General features: G+C 34.9%; 1 protein-coding gene across 3 annotated transcripts in view; it reads right to left on the reverse strand.

The window, feature by feature from the left end:
• The window catches only part of LOC101888243 (midnolin homolog), a 173,591-nt gene extending 156,536 nt beyond the window's left edge, over window positions 1-17,055 (reverse strand). The window contains exons 1-2 of one of the 3 annotated variants that reach the window (XM_059122141.1): window positions 16,871-17,055; window positions 6,717-8,602 (exon numbers count right to left, since the gene is read on the reverse strand). In XM_059122141.1, the coding sequence (XP_058978124.1) occupies window positions 6,717-7,590 (874 nt within the window). In that variant the 5' untranslated portion in view covers window positions 7,591-8,602; window positions 16,871-17,055. Of the gene's footprint in view, window positions 1-6,716; window positions 8,603-16,177 lie in introns of those variants that run through there. The other 2 variants (XM_005179470.4, XM_059122142.1) reach the window with 2 other exon arrangements.
• Window positions 17,056-17,527: the final 472 nt, after the last annotated feature.

Below are 17,527 nucleotides of genomic sequence, written 5' to 3' on the forward strand. Positions count from 1 at the left end.
GAAAATTTCCAAATTAGTACAGTTCGCACACTTGGTACACTTTTCCAAAACCACTTTCATATATCAACAATCAACTTTCCTACCTTGATTCCAGTACCAAATTTCTGATTTTTAGCTCTATCCGTTGACATAATATCAAATGGTACAATTTTAGAAGTTTAGTACAATTTTAGAAAATTTTCGTAACGTTAAAGTTCGGATTTCCAAAAACCCTTTGGCACATCTATCATACACTCCATCAGTGACCCTCATTCTAAATTTCATTAAATTCTAGCTCATTCTGTTTGTCCAATACAAAAGAATAATTTTTTTTAGTACTTTTCGTACCTTTGTAGTACGAATTTCCAAAGGCTCAGGCTTATCACACGTCTACACAGGAAGGCTGACCCTCGTGCAAAATTCCAATATTCTAGTTTTAGCGGCTTGGTCTGGGCATTATTTGTCAGTATATAGATTAGAACTGTCAAAATCGATGACTATGAAAATATGTTCCTTATAATAAATTCCAAATATAACTAGCCAAGACTTGAACCACAATATTAATGTAGCAGGGTAGTGTCAAGATTGGTAGAGCTAATTTAATGAAATTTAAATATTTTGAGGGTACACTGTGCCCAAGTAATTAGTTTTTGAATTTTTTAACAACAAAGTGTCATAAAGTTTATTTATGTCCGTCCAGAGTTGATTAATTACCACACAAATAAAATTTATTTAAAGTGGAGAACCACTGGCAAACATTTGATAGAAGTGTATATTGTACTCGTCTATCAAAAATGGTTAGAACAAAAATTTTATCACCTTATCTTGTGGTGTCAATGGCCCCTGACTTTGAGGTACTTCAAATAATATTTGCCATTTCTTGCAATTCATGCTTTTGAGAGGTTCCATCGATCAAATGCCTCGTAGAAGGCAGTACAAATATAGAGACAGAAAAGGACTTTTATCTAAAAAACGATTTTATACATAGAAGACATAAAAGTGGTCTTCTATAAAAAAGGCTTAAAAAGGACATAAGCATGGCATATTTATCTCACATGTGATAATCAAATCTGCTGCACATGGTTATCAGTTTGTAGTCTAGTTTACATCCTCTAATCCAACTCAAAACTGCCGCATCTAATTCATTTCTTATGACTATTCCAACATTAGGTTCGTATTTTTCCTAAATTGTACCTATATTGAAATAGATCCCTGTTTAACTAAAATCTCTCTCTCTTCTACATAAGGTAGCCGCGCTATTTCCTTTATTATGAAAGCAAAAAATCCATAAAGATATTAAAATATAAAAAAAAATAAATATGGAGTGTCAAAAAGAATCGAATTTAAGGAATATAAAGGAGTTTTCTAAGTGGAAGCATGCACAAAGTTCCTCCACATTTCCAGCCGATATTTCTTTAATATCCCACCTTTTTGTCTGACTGAAACCTCTTTATGTATCTTATTTTGGAGTACATCCCTCTCTGGCAGGTTCATCTTATGAACCTTGGACGGACATGGGCGCTTCATCTTGCCGACCTTGGGTAGCATATTGTTCCAGCGTTAAAAACCTATCTAATTTTCTGCTTTTGCGATATGCCCTTTTCTAGCTGAACCACTTCCATTTGGCAGCTTCATCATACCAACTATTTAAACTTCCTTGGGAAAATTCTACTTCCAACATCGACGACGTTCATTCTCCTTTTGCGACTTCATCTCGCAGACTCATCCTTGACGTCTTTGTCTTCCGTTTCCAGATGAGAACGACATCTTGTTTCTTTTTCCAAAAGTATCATTATTCTGTGCTTCAAAACTACTATTCTAATCTTCAGGATAAGATTCTAACTCTTCTCCAAGTAATTTTTCTTTAGTAATCGTAATTTACGAACTTCACGTTTGACAATATCAATTGAATTTGTAAAGGCTCCAGTTTTGTATCCCTTTCGTGTCTGCCACAATTCTCTTTGACCCGCAGACAACATAAACCTACTATTATTTACTCGTGTATCTTTAGCTACCTAATTTCCCTCCTAGTACGATCTAACCTCGTTCATTAGATTTATAGCCCAGGTGATCAGACAAAGAAGCATGTCAACTTCTACATCGTAATTGGTCGGTGCCTACTGTCAGCCTCATGAGCTTTTTTACTTGCCGCCACGAGCTTTTCCTAGGTCGGTGACGGGTCTGTGCTCACGAGAATGAGTCCCCAAAGCCCACATCTTCTGTCTTCTTTCATTCGTGTGTTCCGTTAAAGTTCTTCTACTCGCTCTCTGTCACTTATCCGTCTTTTGGGACAAATGGAATCGGGGACCTGTAGTTCTAATAAACTGCACGTCTTTTCGAGCAGAGTTTTTTTAACCCTCCACCATAGTATGGAGGATATATTAAGTTTGTCATTCTGTTTGTAACACCTCGAAATATGCATTTATGCAATATGCAAAGTATTCTTGACCAGCATAAAATTCTATGTCGATTTCCGATTTCCGTCCGTCCATCCGCCTGTCCGTCTGTGGAAATAACTCTAGCTTCCGAACGAAATGAAGTACATTCATAAAATTTTACTCAAATGTATATTATGGGTCCACGTTTTGGCATAGCCCCCATATAACGGTACCCCCGGATATTCAGTATTTTGGTGATTTTAGCGACATTATTCACCGGAATTGTTTCAAATTTTGTATTTGAAGTTCGTAATGGATACTACAGCCTAAGACAGAAAATCGTCTCTGCATTTCCACGTCTTCGTATAGCCCCCATATAACGGTACCTCCGGATGTTCGGTATTTTGATGATTTTAACTACATTATTGACCGGAATTGTTTGAAGTTTGGTGTTTGAAGTTCGTAACGAATACTACAGCCTAGAACAGAAAATCGTCTCTGCAGGTCCACGTCTTCCTATAGCCCCCATATAACGGTACCTCCGGATATTCGGTATTTTGATAATTTTTAACGATATTATTCACCAGAATTGTTTGAAATTTGATATTTGAAATTCGAAATGGGTGCTACAGCCTATGACAGGAGGTTGTCTGTTCAGATCCACGTCTTCGTATAGCCCCCATATAACGGTACCTCCCCATATTCGGTATTTGAATGATTTTATCTACATTATTCACCGATTTATTTTTTTTTAAATTTTCGAAAACATCGACTCATTTGATGTGTAGCTTAACCTCGTTTCAACGAAGACTACAATTCAAAAAAGTTCGTTCAACTCTCTACACTAAGCAGATTATCTCTTCAAGAACGTAATCTATATTAAATTCAGCTTCTCCTTTTCTTCAAAAAAAATCTCTGGTGTTCTTCTATAAAGAAAACATGCAGTTCTTCTTAAATGCAATCATTAAGAACAATATTCTGTTTTGTTTACCAACAAAAACCAGAAACCAGGAACGTCATTAATTAACAGAGAATTAAAACCACAACAAAAATCAAATAAATTAATTAAGAAATACCTACCAAAAAAAAAAAGCAGCAAAAATAGAAAGCAAAACAAATCGACAAATTTCAACAATTATTTGTTTGGCCCTGACGACGGCGATTACTACGGATACGATTATTACGGAGATGCGCTAAATGCTAACAAATCATTCGGAAGCTGAGGCGACCACGTATTTTTGTTTATAATCAGGGGATCAGACTTTCAAGTATAAAGAAATCAAAAATTATCGATTTTTAAATTAAATATTGGTATTTTAAATACTGTACAACTTTTTGAAGTCCTTAACCTATTAATGTAGATACATTAATCACAAATTTCCCATGTGATGTGAACCGCCCTTTATGATTGTCAACTACCTTCGTTTTAATTTATGACCACATAACGTTGTCATGCCAAGTCAATTACCTTCTTCTTCATCATACGTTCCTTCCTTCGTTCATTATTCTTATTGACAAATCAAATACAAAATAAAGATGCAGGGTACGTTCGTTTCTGCTGCTCTCTAGTCATTGTTTATCTACAATGCGAAATAAAAAAAACACGAATAAAAGTAAACAAATAGTCACTCACTGACGATGACCAACGTCGTTTTTGTATTTCTTTCTTGTCAATTTCATTCTCAACATCAACAACATCAGACCAGGCAAGACTACATCAACGAAAGTACGAAGAGCATTAAACTTTTCGCCACCAAAGCCGAAGGTCGTTTGAAAAGAAAGCATGGCGTTCATTGAGAGCAGAGAGTAGAGCAGTGAAAAGCAAAAAATCAATTGAGAGAATAGGTGTTTAGGGAGAAATTGAAAAGAGGTCAAACACCCCATCCAATTTTGAACAACATAGACATAAAAATAAAAATAAGGTTGTTCTAAATAGATAAAATATGAAAATGTTTTTTTTTTTCTATATGGGTATTAAACAGAAAATATGTTTTCAAAATGTTTTCTATGGGCAAAAGAGTCTATGTTGCGAGACTTCTGTAGATAGGCAATTTAGTGACTCATTTTAAATGGAGTGGAGTATTATCAAGAAGCACGATTCCAAAGGGTTTCCTTTAGGGATTTCTATTGAGATCCGCCGTAGCTTCCGTATTCCACTAAAAATGGATCACTGAGAGATTGATTCATGAAAAAGGAACCTATGGACGAGACTTTCTTGCATTAGTCGCAACACAAATTTGACTAAAATTTTTCTGGCACGCACTAGGAATGATCTACCCAAATTCGAGTCGAAACTGTACCGACAATCTAAAAACAAGCAGTTTAAAAAGTGTCAGTCGGTTTTGCCGACATATGTACAAACTCAGTCTATGTCAGTTTATAAAATATGTTTTGACTTATATTATGATTATTCAAAATGTTGACTCTTTATGGAGGAGATAACGAAGGTATAGATCTGAACTAACTTTAATATACACGGTGAGATAAAAAAACTGCAACAAAGTCAAACGCCATAATTTTAATTTTTGTTTTTAAATTTTATTGAATAATTTTATAATAAGTTTAGTTTTGTTCGATTTGGTCACCTTTGGCACGAATTATGGCCTTCAAACGGCCAATGAAACCTTCACACGCTGTCTGAATGTTGCTCTGCGATATTTTGGTCCATTCCCGGCGAAGCGCTTGCTTAAGGTGATCGACACTTTGGTATTTTTTAGTGCCAACCTTGCTTTCCAAAATATACCAAATGGTCCGACCTCTACTATCTTTATAACAGATCTTCTTATAAAGATCTGACCCTTTGTGTGGGAGATACCAGATATATCCCATCTTGAGATCAGATCTTGTATTAATAGAATTAATGGGATGTGTGAAATATGAAGAAAGCCGGATGCTTATTTCAGATTTTATAACCTTTTTGGTTATTCAAAACATTGACCCTTTGTGGGGGAGGTACAAGAAAGAATGGTCGGATCTCTACCATCTTCATTACAGATCTTGTGTTAATGGAAATGTTGTGATGTTCAAAGTCTTTATGAAATTGCTTCATGGATATTCAAAATTTTGACCCCTTGTGGGGCAGGTACCAGAAGCAGTGGACCGATATATTCCAAATAGTAGGATTTTCAATGTTGGAGCAAAATCGGATAATTCTTTTTCTTTCTGTGCAGTAAAATATTTTTTTGAAAATTTCGACTTTTTGTGGGATATCGTCCATCTCCGAACTCGATCTAAGTATAATAATATTATTACGATGTAGTCTAAGTTTGGACCAATTAGGTACCAGCCAGACAGAGTGACATCGCGAAATCGACTCCAAATGTCGTAAAACGGATTTGGTTCAAAGACACCTAGGGTCTAAAATCGTTATTTCGATTAAACACCTTTTGGCCGTATCCAATGATATGGCTGAGGGTATGTCAAAGTAATGTAAACCTTTAAAAATTAAAAAAAAATATATATATTAATGTATTCAAATTTGATCGCTAAGGAATAAAATGAAATTGAAAAAAAATAATTGTAACTCGTATAAAAACATCTAAGAAATAGTTGAATTCAATGTTAACCAAGAAACGACAGGGAGTTTAAACTAAAAAACCTACGATTTACATCCCCCAAGGAACGAAATGTAAATCTTAACAAATAAAACATAGTAGTTGTATTCAAAGATGATTTTCAAGGAACGGCAAGGAACTGTCGTCCATAACAAATTAAAAAAATTATTCAATTTAAAGCTTCGAGGAACAACACGGAATTGATACAAAAATCTTATTTCTTTAGAACCAAAATTAAAAAAGTAAATTTCATTCCACTTAGGTATTCAAGGAATAAAATGGAATGGAACAAGTAAATGTTGATTCTCATGGAACGACATGGAAATCAAACAAATAATTGTAAATCCTCAACATGTGAAACAATAACCGTTGTATTTATTCTATGTTAATATTGGAGGAACGAAATGGAATTGAACTAAAAACATAAATCCTTGCGACAAAACAAAAATTAATAAAAAAAAATTAATTCCACTTTGCTATCCAAGGAACGAAATGGAATGAATCGCCTAAACGTATTTTTTTGTACGAAATGGAATTTGATTTAAAAACATAAATTCTTCCGACAAAAAATTAAAAAAAAATAATTTTAATTCCACTTTGGTACCCAAGGAACGAAATGGAATGAATCGCCTAAATGTAGTTTTTAAACCAATTCAGAAAATACTAATTATGTTCAATAGTGTTCCTCAAGGATCGAATAAATCCTTTAAAACAAAAAGTAATATCATTCCAAGTTGTTCCCACCTCCCCCCCCCCCGGGGAACGTAATGGAATTAAAAAATATAATTCCAAATCTTTTACTTACTTTTCTTTTTCTGTTGTTCCCTCTGTTTCATATCCTTGTTGATGATTTTCACACACGTTGCTGCTGTTGACATTGTTGTTGTTGAAATTGAAGCTGAAGATATTTTGCCGGTGGTGGCGGCGGCGGATGACGTTACCGTTGCCACCGCCTCGGCAACGACCAGCGTTGCTGCTGCTGTTGTTGTTTTCTTGTTAGCTAATTTAGAATCGGCACGTTTAATTTTCGGAAGTTTCGTTAACGATTTATTTAAAACTTTGTCGATTTTATCAGATTTCTTAACGGATTGTTGCGGTTGCGACTGTTGTTTGTTGTGTTCCCCTTTTGGCGTTTCATTGGAGGCATTTTGTTCCTTTGTTGTTTCATTTTCCATTGTTGTTGTAGCTGTTTTTGCAGTTTCTGAGGTAGTCGGTTCAGCATTGACATTATCCTTTGGCTGATTGCAGTTTCGAGGAGGACTTCCTCCTTGTATGGGTGGAAAATTATGTTTGCTGTTGGTCCATATGCCCCCGTGGCTGAAGATGTTATTTTGTAAAGGTGATCGCGAATGATTCATCATCATGCCGGGTGGTGGGGGATTGTAAAAGTGACGCGGCCCAGCCTGGTGGTGATGTTGCTGCTGCTGATGATGGTGGTGGTGATAGTAGGAAAATCCAGACCTTTGTGGCGGAGATTGCCCCATAAATCGGGGAAAATTCATCATTTGTCGCATATGATGATACATGGCATTGGGATGGCCATGGGGATGTGGTGGTGGTGGGCCACCCATAAAATGAGCCCCTCCCGCGCCTCCAGCACCACCTGGTATCATCATGTTGGGTGTGGCAGGTTGGCCACCATTGCCGGGTACAAACATCATACCCTGATTCAAGTTCATTGTTGAGTTTGAATTAATACGCGGTGTGTGTTTCGTTTCCACTTTGTTCCAACGTTTGTCTGTTGAGAGGTTTTCTTCGTTTTTTGAGTTTTGAGTTTTCTTTTTGGTTGGTGGTTATTAAGTTGTTCGACTTCCTCTACTTCTTGTCTTGAGATAATCCCCCCTCTGAAGTGGGCCCCTAATCCGGTGGCTATGTGTAATCAATCCACAAATTATTAATTGCTGAGCCACCAATGTCACGTAGCGTGACGCTAGAGCGTGTTATTGTCTCGAATGGTAAGCAAATGTTGGCGGTTTGCTGGCGTTGTTTGATTTGAGTTTGACGACAATGGTCTAACGTGGTGTTGTTCTTGTGGTGACGGTTCTGCTTGGTCGTAGGTGCTAAAATTCTAAGCGTTGCCTTAGCAGGAAATGAAGTAATAACAGATGTGGGAGGAGGTGGAGGACGTGGTTCTTGGTGCAGAGCGGTTGAGTGAGGTTCTTGGTGTTGTTGTTGTTGTTTCGATTCATTAACTATAAAATGAAAACGTTGTTGTTGTTGCTCTGTGCACATATTATGATGCGTTCAAATTTGTTCCAATCGACAAAACAAAACAGACGCAAAATAATTTTTGTTGTTCTTTTGTTGGGAAATTTTGCCAAATCGAAATGTTTTCTGGCGTTTTCTGATTTCGTGTTTTGTAAATGCAACGCCGCCGAGAAGTCTCGTTGGCAATGGTGGGTTTTAGCAGCTTCTTGATATAGTCAATGCTGACGATGATGCTAATCTGGTTGATGTCTTTTCCTTTGCCAAATTTCCAATGGCCATATGCTGATGATGATGCTGCTGCTGCTCACAAATTCTCAGATTCTGCATTCGTCGGAAGAAAATGAATTTTGAAATGTTTTCTGTTTTTTTCTTTATGTTCGTTCTAGTTTTCTATTTCGTTGCAGGCACTTGCTGTTTTCACTTTTCGGTTTGTTTTCTTTTTCAAAATATTTTTTTTCAATACGTTCTTTGTTTTCAATTATTCTATAAAAATTGAAAAAAAAAATACAAGAAAATATAAATTTTGTTTTTTCTTTTATTGCGGCTCGTGTCACTTTTGTTCTTTGTTTTATTTCTGAATCGGCCACCAATGTCGAATCGATGACGTCCAAATTTATTTTTACACCATTATTAAATTTATGTTTGTTTTCGTTGTTGTTGTTTTTATGTTATGGCATTGTAAGATTTTCTTTGATTGCAATTTATTTTGTAAATATAGTCATTAAATCACTTCCTGCTCTCATATGTGTAGGTATATGAGTCCAATTAAGTAGGGCAATAGTCTTAAAATGTATATTTTTGGCAAATGTATTTAAGTGAGAAAATCTAGACATTTTGTTGCAATTGATAACATTGTTGTTAATTAGAACAATTTTTAATTAATTTTTGTGCAAAGGGAACAATGTGGAATTGAAACACTTTTTTCACTCAAGGGAAAAATTTGATGGAGACATTATATTTTTAGCTATAATAATACCCATTGATGTTAATTAGAACTTTTTTAATAAATTTTTTTCAGAGGAACAATATGTAAATGAAACATTTTCTTATTTTTGTTCTAAAGCTGATGAAGGCATTACTTTTTTTAGATTTAATAATATTTCAATTAAAAATTGTTCAAATATATGGAGGTGGAACGAAATGGAATTGAAACAGTTTTTTTTTATCGAATTTAAATAAGCAAACCCATTTTCTAAATAATATACAAAATACTACTATATTATAGCTTGAATAATTAGATCAAAATTGTTTTTGGATAAAAATGAAATGGAATTGAAACATCAGGTTTGACAAACAAAGACTAAGTCACAAATTACACAGTACGACAACATTTAATTGTTTTCAGGAGAAACTCAATAAATAAAAATAGAAGACATGTCTATGGGTTTTTTAAAACTACATTGCAAGGTAACCTCAAATTGAGGGGTGAGGTGGCAAGTTCCCCTCTTTTCCACATTTTTTTCATTTTCGGATTAAGATTCCCTGAAATCATTGTAATTTAGGTTAATAGCGTCTTCGGCAATATTACAGATAACAATATGAGGATCACACTGTAAAACATAAAACAAAATTACAGGAAAGATCCAGAGGGAACGAAATGGAATGAATTTTTTTTAATGAATCAATGAAACCGAAATAAGATAATAAAATTTTTAATGTAGAGCTAAAACTATAAGACGTGTGTATCGGCGTTTTGAAAGTTTACACTGCCAAGTAACCTAAACTGGAGGGGAGTCAAGTTCCCCCTCTCTTACACATTTTTTGAAGTGTTTATATTTAGGGTCCTCGGAATTAGGTATACCGTGTATTCGGCAGTATTACTGATAATACTGTACAACACAAAAAATAAAAATCTAGAAGGAACGAATTGGAATTGAAACATTGTTTTTTTTTTTTTAATTTAATCATCAAAGAGAACAAGTTAAAAAGCTTTGAATACCCTTTCGAACGAATTTGGAAATTTTCAAAAAAAAAATCCGTTAAAAGTTCTGTTAAAATCTTAAAAATACCGAATATAGCCATTATATTGGGGTCTATAAGACGTTGACCTACAGAGGCATTGTTTGTCATAAGCCATTATTCAAATTCGAACCTTGAAATAAACGGTGAATAATGCAGTTAAAAATCGTCAAAATGCCGTATATAGGGAGGTAACGTTATATCGGAGCAATACGAAGACCTGGACCTGCATAGACATTTTCTGTCACAGGCTGTAGCATCCATTACGAACTTCAAATACGACTTCTCAAAACTATTTACCGAATATAGGGAGGTACTGATATATGGGGCCTATACGAAGACCTGGACCTATACCTGCATAGACAATTTTCTGTCACAGACTGTAGTTCCCATTACGAACTCTAAATACGTAATTTGAAACTACTCCTGTAAATAATGTCGCTAAAATCATCAAAATACCGAAAATAGGAAGGTACCGTTATATTGGGCCTATACGGAGACGTGGACCTGCACAGACATTTTTCTGTATTAGGCTTTAGTATCCACTTCGAACTTCAAATACCAAATTTAAAGCAATTCTGGTGAATAATGTCGCTAAAATCATCGAAATACCGAATATCGAGAGGTACCGTTATATGAGGGCTATATGAAGACGGGGATCTGCACAAACAATTATCTGTCATAGACTGCCGTATCCATTACGAACTTCAAATACTAAATTTATAACAATTCTGGTGAATAATGTCGCTAAAATCATCAAAATACGGAAAATAGGAAGGTACCGTTATATTGGGGCTATACGAAGACGTGGACCCGCACAAAAAATTTTGTGTCTTAGGCTCTAATATCCATTTCGAATTTCAAATACCAAATTTGAAACAATTCTGGTGAATAATGTCGCTAAAATCATCAAAATACCGAATATCGGGAGGTACCGTTGTATGAGGGCTATATGAAAACCTACATGGCCCATTTACGAATATACCCTCCATAGTATGGAGGAGGGTGTAAAAACTTGAAAATGGTTCCTATTTTTTTGATTGTTTCTTTTTTTATTACTTTTCCTCTGACTTTTTTTTTTTTTTTTTGATTTGACGCCTGAAAGTGACATAAAAAATTGTTTTAGCTTTGGGAAAACATCATCAAAAACCATTTTTAATATTTGAAAAATGAAGCATTTTTTCCTAATTCGCTGCTACTTTTCCTATAATTTCACTATCCAATCGATAGTCCGGGTTGTGGAAAATTTAAGTAATACTCATTAGTAGATCGAGACCTTAAAGGAGTTGTGGGTTCTTAGTTTAAACTTTGTTTTAAGGTTATTTTTTATCGGTAATACAAGATTTCAAATTCCCATGTCTATTAATATTTCCCCCTCACAAAGGCCTTTGTATAGTTTTTTTTTTAATTCTCCTTCCAAAAAATCATTTTTCCATAGTATTTTTGCAATTACAACATTGCATGTTCATGTTCATTTTCATGATTTCCTTTTCAAATTAATTCACTCAATTCTTGTTTTCATTTTCTAATGATCGCGTTTCACACTTCATGTGTGTTGTAATGATTTCCAGGAAAAGTGTTTTTTTCTTTTTTTTTTTTTTTTGTTCAACATTATTTTCACCACATTACCTAGATACAACATAAGTATGTGGGAACAAATAATTGCACAAACTACACACAAAGCTCATGTTTCATTTCATTTTGTTTCCTCATTTTCACATATTCAGCAAAACAAAGGAACAACGGAAAGCAACCGACTCATCCGATTTCTTTGTAATTTTGTGGAACAAACCAAAGAGAGACATGACCACCATCAGTGTTTGTCATTAACGTAACGTTGACTTTTTTCAATTCCATTTTGTTTCTCGTTTTTTTTTTTTTTTGAGCATTTTGACAATCATTAAGGTGTTTGCATGTGTGCGTTGGTCATTGTCTGTTTGTTTTTTTATTTGTTTTGCTGACCGGTTGAGGTCACAACACATTTTTTAAGGCCATACCCTACATGTTGCAATTAGGCGAATTGTCATTTTTTACTGTGAACTAAAAGCATGCAAGGGGGTCATACAATAATTTGGGTCTGGAGAAAAATATTGAGTTGATATGCTCATTTGAAGTATTAAAATTAAACTATTATTTTAATCTGCGTCTAAACAAAAAGAATTCAAAGTACTTTGGGACGAATGAATATTGTCCGTCCGTCTGTTGTAATCACGCTACAGTCAAAACGAATTAAGATAGGAAGCTAAAATTTTGCACAGATCTGTCTTTTATCTGCAGGCAGTTCAAGTTCGAAGATGGGCTACATCGGTCCACGATACCGTATAGCCCCCATATAACGGTACCCCCGATATTCGGTATTTTAATGATTTTAGCCACATTTTCCAATGGAATTGTCTGAAAATCCACACAAGGAGTTCCTTGTGAGTACTTTTATTCCGATATCGTATAGACCCATATAACGGTACCCCCGATATTCGGTATTTTAACGATTTTAGCCACATTTTTCAATGGAATTGTTTGAAATTCCACACAAGGAGTTGCTTGTGAGTACTTTACCCCCTAAAGGAGAATTGTCTATAAAGGTCCACGATATCGTATATTCCCCATATAACGGAACCTTCCGATATTCGGTATTTTGACGATTTTAGCCACATTTTCCAATGGAATGGCCTGAAAATCCACATAATGAGTTCTTTTTGAGTACTTTATCTCCTGGAAGGTTATTATCTATATAGGTCCACGATAATGGATATCCCCCCAATATTCGGTATTTCTAATTTTTTTTTTTTAAATTTCCTAATTTGTTCCATATGATGGAGGGTATTCAAAGTTCGACCCGGCCGAACTTACTGCTTTTTTACTTGTTTTTTTTTTTTTTTTTTTTTTTAATAATTACGCGAAAAAAAACCTGCAGATTATTATAGTAGATCTAAAAAAGAATACACGTGTATCGGCGTTCTGTTTATATCGCAAAGTAACCTAAATAGAGAGGACAAGTTCCGCCCTTATCCACAATTTTAGAATTTTTCAGATTAAAATTCTTTGAAATCCGTTAGTTTTAAATGTACCTTCGGCAATATTGCAGATAAAAGTACGAACAATATTTTAACCCTCGGGCGAGTCATGTCCAATCACCAATTTATCACACATTTCCAATACCACCTACATATCTCAACCACAGACATCAACTCCGGCATCTATATCAAATTTCAGAATACCAGATCTATCCTACATCCCGACCTTACCGAGCTTAATCTTATTTTTAATTTTCAGGATACCAGCTCTATTGGTTCATCCAAATCCAAATTGTACCAAACCATTTAGTACACTTAGTAAATTTTCCTAGCTCCAAAATTCCTACTATATTGATAAACCCAAATCCAAATTGGACCAAATTTAATATCTTTTAGTACACATAAGTACGACTTTCCAAAATTACTTACATACCTCAGTCCTACAATGCAATAATAATCTTATTTCCTAATTTTAGGGTTCAAACTCTATTGGTTCTCCCAAAATTTAGATTGTACCAAATATAGTACCATAAGTAAGCATTTCCTAAACCACATACATTTCTACAATGGGATAGTATTCCTATTTCTAAATTTCAGAATTCCAGCTCTATCGAAATTGTACCAAATTTTGTACCATTTAGTACTTTTCGTTCACATTAGAACAAAATTCGAAAACTTCCTTCGTATCACAAATCCTACACTCCGTCAATAATGTTAATTCCAACTTTTAGGATTCCAGCTCTATCAGGATCAGTTCTAAGTACATATTTCGAAAACTTCGTTCATATCCTAATCCTACACTCCGCCAGTAATGTTAATTTCAAATTATAGGAATTCAGCTTCATTCGTTCCACCAAATTCAAATTGTACCAAATTTAGTACAATTTAGTATTCTTCGTATACATGAGTACACACTTCCTACAATTACCTTCTTACATCGTCTCTACTCCTGAATACGCCCCACCATTTGGAACGAATTTGGAAATTTTCAAAAAATAAAAATCCGTTAAACATTATGTTAAAATCTTAAAAATACCGAATAAAGCCGTTATATTGGAGTCTATACAACGTGGACCTACATTGTCATTGTTTGTCTCAAGTCATTGCCATATTCAAATTCGAAACTTGAAATAAACGGTGAATAAAGTAGCTAAAATCATCAAAATACCGTATATAGGGGGGTACCGTTATATCGGAGGAATACGAAGACGTGGGCCTGCACAGACAATTTTCTGTCACAGGCTGTAGCACCCACTACGAACTTCAAATACGAAATTTCAAATAATTCCGGTGAACAATGTCGCTAAAATCATCAAAATACCGAATATTGGGAGGTAATGTTATATGGGGGCCATATGAAAACGTGGACCTGCATACGAAGATGTTTTCCATAGGTTGTAGTATCCATTTAGATCTCCCAATACGAAATTTGAAACGATTCCGGTGAATAATGTTGCTGAAATCATCAAAATACCGAATATCGGGAGCTACCGTTGTATCAGGGCTATTCGAAGACTTGGACCTGAATACAAAAATGTTTGTCATAGGCTGTAGTACCCATTATGAACTTCAAATACGAAATTTGAAAAAAATTCCGGTGAATAATGACGCTAAAATCATCAAAATACCGAATACTGGGAGGTACTGTTATATGGGGGCTTTATGAAAACAAGGACCTGCATGCAAAATTGTTTGTAATAGACTGTAGTAGCAATTAGGAACTTCAAATACGACATTTGAAATAATTCCGGTAAATAATGTCGCTAAAATCTTGAAAGTACCGAATATCGGGAGGTACCGTTATATGGGGGCTATACGAAAACATGAACCGATATGGGCCATTTACGAACTTAACCTGCTGGTAAACTGCATGTATGCAAAATTTTAGCCTTCTCTATCAATTCGTTCGAAAGATTACAGACAGACGGACATCGCTAGATCGTCTTAGAATTTAAAACTGATCCAGAATATATACACTTGTAGGGTGAAAAGTTAATATACCCTCCATAATATGGTGGAGGGTATAAAAAAAGTAAAAGAGGGTGGAGCTTGCCATCTCTATTTTGGTTACACTTCGCTGTAAACTTTCAAAACGCCGATATACGCGTCTTCCATTTTTAGCTCTACTTTCATAAACTGCTTGAGTTTCCATGCAATTATTGGAAAAAAAAATTATTTTGTCGCGCAGTGTTATCAAATGATCCTGATTTTGTGGTTTTCAAAAATATATATTGTAGTATATAGTCCGGTTTTTGGAAAGGTTAGAATGTCAGCTATAACTTGGCTTATAGGTTCTGATTTCCAATTAGAGACACTACTTCGTCTCTTTGAAGTTTTTGTTAATTTCATGGTCCGAGTATTTTGCTTTAACTTTGGAGAATAAAATTACTCCATCAAAGAATCACTTGCTGGATAGTCATTCAATTTCAGGTCAAACAACAGAGACTGTCCCCCATATAAATATACTTTCCTCAATATCAAGCTAAAAATATCGGCTAACGGTAAATTTTCAGAACATTTTGAGAATTCTTACAATACTGAGATTAGCCGGTAAGTGTTGCCTTGGTGGTCAATGAGTTATAATCAGTCTATCCACTGCTCAAGAGAGTGATAAGTTGTTCCATTGTCCATTTCAATCTGGTTTGTTTGCTTTGTGTTTGTTCCTTATTTATTTATTTATTGTTTTGTTTGCAATTTTCGTTATCAAGTGCAACGATTTTCCCTTGAAATATTACCTTCAATTAATATTTACAATCCCCACTATTATTATTAAGTTTAGTTTATTTTTTTTTTTTTATTTGTTATTTTTAAACCTCATATATCAAGAGCGACGAGGATGAGTGTAAACACACATCCAATGTACACTTCGTTTTTTTTTTGTTTATGAGAATTCCAATTGGAGATTTGTTTTTAATTTGATATCTTCATTAACGTCAAGCGATAGCTGGACTGGTGTTTTGGTGTTGTTGTCGTTGGCATTTTATTGTTGATGTTTGTTTTAGTTAATTATTCAAATCGACTGGGACTTGTGTTTTGTTATTTTTTCTTTGTTGCTGTGTTTTTAAAATCAGCTGATTTCACTTACTTTCTCACCAAAACAATCGATGGAGGAGGGCGATGAGAGTTTTCAACACGTACCGTTTAGATATGTGTGTTTGTGTGTATGCATAACTGGGGGTGAGCCCAACATGGCTTTGAGACAAAAGAAAAAAAAAACTGAAACTGAACTTTGTCACTCACACAAATTAACAAAAGAGTCTCTCAGCGAGGTTGAGCCTTACAAACAAACCAACAAAAACTTAATGTCATCTCATAAACTCTAACTGTATGGGTGCGATCTGTGTGTGAGAGAGCGATTTGTTTTTTTTTTTTTTCTGTGGGTGGGTGGTAGTTTTGTTTTGGGGAATTTCAAAATTTTGTGACACTATTTCGGCAACGGAAATATGTTCAAAATTTGTTCACCAACAACACACACACGCACACACAATGGCCGCAATTTGTCCACGTCAAACGCAATGAGATTTTCTTTTAAATTTCTTGTATCTCTTTTCTTTCTTTTTTTTTTAATTTTCCGTTTTCAATACTGATCTAATGTAAGCACAAGAATTCGTATTCCCAGAATTCCGGAACACTTGACACACACACAGACACTCGATTGGTTTTTAATATTTCACTTTGTTGTCTGGCGTTTTTCTTCTTCTTTTAATTTATTCTCGATCAGTTGAAATAAACCGTTATTCTTATTTTCTTGGGTTCATTAAATGTTTGGGCAACCGACCGACGTATTTCTATCTTTCTTTCCGAATCTTTGCCGTTTTCTTTTGTAATTTCGTTGTTTCGAAGAAAATACGCGTCTTGCACTCTGGGGAACAACAAACGTTTTGTGAAGAATACGAATGAGCAACAAGCTGAAAGCGTCAAACCAAAAAACCCCAATCGATTCGCGAGTGCCCACTCACCGACAACTCAGAGCAAACGAAAAGAGCACAGCAACGCCATAATTTGTTCTCATTCCATTTTGTGCCTGCCTGACAGCGAATGCCAAACACATAACCGTAATAATAAAGCAATGAATGCAATCTCATCATGAAAACAATCTTTTTTTCTGTCTTCAATGCACCCTACACTCGCACACCCATATATACATACATACTCGTCATCGTCTTGTAATCATGCATTCATTCAATCGACCGTTTTAATCAACACCAGCAAAAGAGATAATTTGACCCAATATCTGTTTGTTTCGACTGCATGAGGAGAATAACAAAGAAATATCAAAACAAAAATAACAACAATGTAAACATAAACAATTTCGAAAAAAAGCGCCTTCGATGCCAACAAAAACATTGGAATTCACAAACACTCACACACACAGAGAGAAATAGAAATAACCGTAATTTCATAGAAAATGTTGTGGAATTGAAACACTCTCTCT

The sequence above is a fragment of the Musca domestica genome, unplaced genomic scaffold (genome assembly GCF_030504385.1).
Source record: "Musca domestica strain aabys unplaced genomic scaffold, Musca_domestica.polishedcontigs.V.1.1 2, whole genome shotgun sequence".
In the NCBI taxonomy this organism is placed as follows: Eukaryota; Metazoa; Arthropoda; class Insecta; order Diptera; family Muscidae; genus Musca; species Musca domestica.